This window comes from Suricata suricatta, chromosome 3 (genome assembly GCF_006229205.1).
Source record: "Suricata suricatta isolate VVHF042 chromosome 3, meerkat_22Aug2017_6uvM2_HiC, whole genome shotgun sequence".
In the NCBI taxonomy this organism is placed as follows: Eukaryota; Metazoa; Chordata; class Mammalia; order Carnivora; family Herpestidae; genus Suricata; species Suricata suricatta.
In genome coordinates this window covers 17337752-17342626 of record NC_043702.1, presented here as the reverse complement: position 1 = coordinate 17342626, position 4875 = coordinate 17337752, and the positions used below count along the sequence as shown (strand labels likewise).

The 4875-nt window shown below is 62.0% G+C and overlaps 1 protein-coding gene across 1 annotated transcript; it reads right to left on the bottom strand.

The window, feature by feature from the left end:
• Positions 1 to 4679, bottom strand: CHPF (chondroitin polymerizing factor). The gene is made up of 4 exons (XM_029933724.1): positions 4347 to 4679; positions 2741 to 3314; positions 2049 to 2228; positions 1 to 1720 (listed from the first exon to the last, which is right to left on the bottom strand). Exons 1-4 carry the CDS (start codon positions 4658 to 4660, stop codon positions 461 to 463), a joined length of 2328 nt encoding a protein of 775 aa, XP_029789584.1. The 5' UTR covers positions 4661 to 4679; the 3' UTR covers positions 1 to 460.
• Between the last annotated feature and the right edge of the window lie 196 nt (positions 4680 to 4875).

Here is a 4875-nt window from a genome sequence, read left to right as displayed (position 1 = left end):
TCCGCACTCAGCCAGTTTATTAAAGGCAGGGAGCTTCATCCAGGTCCAGAAGGGAGAAGCTGGGGGACACCCCACCTTCTTCTCTCAGCTCCCCGTTCCCCAACCACTTGTCTACAGCCCAGCCCCCCCCTCCCCTCGGAGGGAGACGGGGCTGGCGTCGGGCAGACTGCACTGCATAAATACTCAGAGGCCACAGCCGGAATCAGCAGCGTCAAGGGGGGTGGGTACGGAGGCGGGGCAGGGAAACCAGGTTTGGGGCAGGAAGGGGTGGCTCCAAAGGTACCTCCCAGGGCTTCTCCGGAGTCTGAGGACCCACAAAGCTAGAGAGAGGGGGCCAGCGGGCTGCCCCGGGGGTCTGAGACCACGGCCAGCCCTGTCCAGCGAGGCTGGCAGGTGGCTCCGGGTTGTGGGGGGAGGCGTGGGGTGCTGCCACGCCAGGGTTCTGGGGTGCAGGGCGGGCTCAGGTGCTGTTGCCCTGCTCCTGCTCGAAGAGCAGCATGGCCAGCTGGGTGCGGGAGCCTAGGCCCTCCAGCTCGCTCTGGCGGCAGCGGTGGTACAGGTCCTCGCCGAGCCGGGCACTGCACGTCTGGGCCCGGTAGCGCTGCAGCAGTGCCGGCTCCACTGCCCGCAGGACGTGGAGGCTGGAGAAGCGCAGGAACAGCTCGTACACATCCATGCTCTCCAGAAGCTCCTCCTCCTGCTCTGAGGCCGCTGCCAGCCGCCCTCGGGCGGCCACGTAGTCAGAGTTGTAGAAGCAGGCCTCCACGGCCGCCTGGCGGTCGAAGCGGCCTGTGTCCCGGCTCAGCTCCGGGGGCCCGGGGCCCTGCGGCGGGGCCACGGCAGGGTGGAAGGCCTGGAAGTGCATAGGGAAGAAGGCCTGCCAGCCGGCAATGGCATGCATGCGGCAGCGGTTCAGGAAGTCGGGTGTGAGCACCGTGTCCGGCCCGGCCAGCAGGAAGAGTGTGTCCAGAGGGTGCTTCTTGGAGAGCAGGTCCATGAGGCGCAGTGGTGAGGGTGCGGCCGTCTGCACGCTGAGCCAGGGCACCCGGGCCCCGGGGAAACGCCGCTCCAGCTCTGCCACGTGGGCCTTGACAGGCGCAAAGACATCTGCGTGGGCCGCCCGCTGGGCCTGCCGTGGCTCGTACAGGAGCAGCAGCGTCAGGGCTGCTGCGGCGTCGCCGGGTTCCAGCGCTGCAGTGGCGAAGGCCTCCAGGAAGCCTGGGGCCAGGTCTCGCTCGGCCGCAGCCAGAGGCAGTAACACGGTGAGACGCGAGGCCTCGGTGACATAGGGCACGGGCAGGATCTCCACACGGCTCAGTGGCCGCAGCAGCTGCACCCGGCGGGTGAGGGGCCGGCGGCCACCCTGGGGGGTCAGCGCCTCCAGCTGCAAGTCCAGTGTGTACTCCATACCCCGGGCGGGATCAAAGCGTCGGTAGCCATTCACCAGCTGCTGCTTCTGGAGCCGCAGGGCTGGGTGATAGCGGCGGTTGAGCTCTTCCAGGGCTGCCCCTAGCACGTCAGCCACGTCGGCGCGGTCAGCCCCTCGCAGTGGGCAGCGAGGCGAACCGTCAGCACAGGAGAAAGCATGGTGCTCTGTGAAATAGTCCCAGCGCAACACCTCAAAACGGGAGGCTGGGCGCGAAGGCGCTGGAATGCCCACGGGCCAGGCGGCTGCCCGCTCCCCATCGGCTGCCAGATGACTGGTGTTCTGGATCTCCCACTAGATTGGAAAAAACAGACCGAGAGTGAGGCATAGACCATGGGGGGGCAGCGCAGAGCTGGAGGACTTGGCACACAGCAGGTGCCACTCAGGAAGGGTCCCTAGTCCCCTGCCAATTTCTACTATCGCAGGGCTCCCCAACCTCTCCTCTCCCCAGATCGCGGCAGCCTAAGGATGAAAAGGGAGGCTTCTAGAGGGGCTTTTCAGAAAAGGCAGAAACAGGGGCTGGGAAGCTGGTTTCTTCTGATTCTAGTGCTAATTTTGATCTCCCTGGGATCTCAGGCATCTTAGGACGCGTCCCCTCTGTCCCCCGGGGCCCAGATCATACCTGCAACTCCTGGATCTCCTGGTATGTGCGCTCCAGCTCAGCGCGGGCAAAGGCTTTGTGCAGCTGGTACATGTGCACGGGGTCACGCACAGGGTGGGCTGTCAGGGCGCTGCGGAAATGGGGATCTCCTTCCTGCACATGCTCCCCAGGGCTCAGCTCCAGGTAGCTATAGTGGACCCCCTGCGGAGAGGAACAGAGGTGGTCCATGATGGGGAGAGATGGGACAGCTCCCCACTCACCTCCCAGTGTGGGTCTCCCCTCCTCACTCCTATGACCTATGGTGGACTTGGAGTCAGAATTACTGGGTTTAATGTGTACCTTGACCGGTTGTGAGAGTGTGTGACTTCGGGCAAGCCTCAGCTAGCTCGTGTGTGAAATGGGCTTATGCCTATCTCAGAGCTGTCCAGGGTCTCAAATAAAATAATAATAGCCAACACTGAACACCTACTATGTGCAACAGTCCCTTACTTTTCCTAATCCTTGTAACAAATCTGAGCCATAGTTATGTTCATTGGTATGGACGAGAATACCACAGGTGGGGGATGCAGTAATTTACCCAAGGTTACGTGGATAGAAAGTGACAGGACTGGCTTGGAAACCCAGGCCTATTCTTTCCAACTACCCTTTTGCCTCTGAGGGGGAAGCGCACAAGGTCAGGCAGGAGATGCCAACGGGGCGACTTGTCTTCCCACCTCGTGGTCGCCAGTGCAGCCCACCCCTGTGGCATCGAGGATGCAGCGTCCCAGCCATTCATCCGGTCGCGCACTGACGATGTCGTTGCGGCAGCCTTCCAGGTGGGGGCGTAGCTGCTGCAGCAGTGTGCGGGACAACAGCACCCCAAAGCCACCATGGCAGTAGCGGCCTGGGGCGGGCTCTCCCCCGATGAAGTCCTGCGGCCGTCCCAGATAGAGGTGGGCGGCAGCTGCCAGGCTCAGACGGCCGGCTAGGCGAGCCAGTCCATGTGCCTCGGTGTAGGTGGCATCAGGCACTATGAAGAACCAGTCAAAGTCGTCACCGTGTTGTTCCAGTAGGTGGCGCAGTGCCAGGTGCAGGTGCCCTATGGGCCGCTCCTCACCCAGTGTCACCACTGCCATGCCCGGTGGTGCCCTGCGGCCCCGAGAGCCCGTCAGAAATACCACACGCTCTAGCCGGTGCCCCAGCGTGCGGTTCACGGCCACACCCAGTGTGGGTAACGTGGCTTGTGAGGTCAGCACCGCCACAAGCAGCCTCTGCCTAATGCCCAGCTCCGTGCTGATGTATCGGGTTCTGGGGGAGAAGGGGGCACAAGGTTATTAAGAAGACAACATAGGCTCTGACAGATCACATCCCTGTTTCTTCACCTACGAATAGGATAAGAATAACCAACTCCCAGGGGTCCTGGGGATTTACATGAAATATTCGCCTTACCTATATAGTGCTTTGGGGGGGCGGGGTGAATGTCAATGTCTGTGCAGATAGGAGAGGTACATTGTGGATGTGATTCCCTGTTTCACTACTTAGTAGTCGTGTCCTTGACCAGGTTATTTAACCTACCTGAGCCTCACTCAGTAGTCTGCTCTGCAAAAAGGGGTGGGTTGTATCTATTCAAAGCACTTAGCCAACTGCTCAGCACACAGATACTCCACACACCGTGTATACACTTATTTCTTTATGAATATGCCGTCATAGCACAAACACATCACATAGATGATGTAAATTAATACGGGTCATAGGGATGTACTGAGTGCGTTTGGGCCAAAGGAAAAGTGGGGCTCACCAGTTCAGGTAGCTTAGCTTCCATAATGCAGAAGGTAAGTTGCAAAACTAATCTGAACTCAGTGTTGCTTAGAAGAAAAGTATTTCAGTTCATGGGCAAAGGCATTAATGGGATGGGTACCTCACCCTTCCCCCACAAATCTCCTCCTGAGGTGGCCCCATCCAGGAACAAGAGATACAGGTAAATCCTAGTTTTCTCTCTTCTATTTCCTTCTCTCTGTGCACCCATTCTATGTACCAGTCATTTCTCGAAACACAACAGCCCAGTCGGGGAGCTAATAGGATCTACGAGGGACCATGCGGTGGAGCCAGTTTAGGACAGAGGAGGGCAAGTTCGGCCCAGGCCTGGACGCGGCCCAGAAAGGGCCTCAGACGGGTTCCACAGCTCCCGGGGAAGCAGGGCCATCGGAAGTTATCGGCGCCAAAGACTTCCTGGCCGGCCAGCCCCTTCCTTCCGGAGCCTAACCCAGCCTCCGGCGGCCTCCCAGGCGCGCCCGCCCCGGCCGGTGCCCAGGGGGTGGGGCTGGCGGGGCTGATCCCTACCTGACGGCCTTTTTGGCGGCCTGGCCAGGCTGTGCAGGGTGGTAGGGCAAGACACGCGGCTCCCAATTCTCCCCGGCGCCTGCGCCGACCCCAGGCCTCTCGCGCTCCGCTCCGGGCTGCACCGAGTTGGGCCGGCGCGCCGCGTTGGTGTTGCCGCGCGGCGGCAGCTCAGAATCTCCTGGTTGGGGCGGCCCCGGGCCACACGGTTCCTCCACCCAGGTGACGCTGAGCAGGCTCAGAGTGAAGCCCAGGGAGATGCCCACGGCCACGGGCCCGGCGGGCCGCAGCACCGACAGCAGCAGCGATGCCCGCATGGCGCCGGGACCGCGGGCCCCCGGCCGGGGAGCAGCCCTACAGCAGCCAGAAGCAGCTCTGAGGGGGCGGGACCGGGGAGGGGGCGGATCCGAAAGGCCCGGGCCAAGCGGGCGGGCCCGCTCCCTCCCCGCCGACGCGGTCCTAGTCGAATCCTCTGCGCCGCGCTCCGACCCTTCTCCGTTCGGCGCGGGGTCCCAGTGCTCCGCGCGGGAGC

Coding starts and splice junctions, on each gene's coding strand:
- CHPF (XM_029933724.1), bottom strand. CDS start 4,660: ATGCGGGCATCGCTGCTGCTGTCGGTGCTGCGGCCCGCCGGGCCCGTG. Junction 2,229..2,740: donor GCTGCACTGGCGACCACGAG/GTGGGAAGACAA, acceptor TCCTCTCCGCAG/GGGGTCCACTATAGCTACCT. Junction 1,721..2,048: donor AGGAGATCCAGGAGTTGCAG/GTATGATCTGGG, acceptor TTTCCAATCTAG/TGGGAGATCCAGAACACCAG.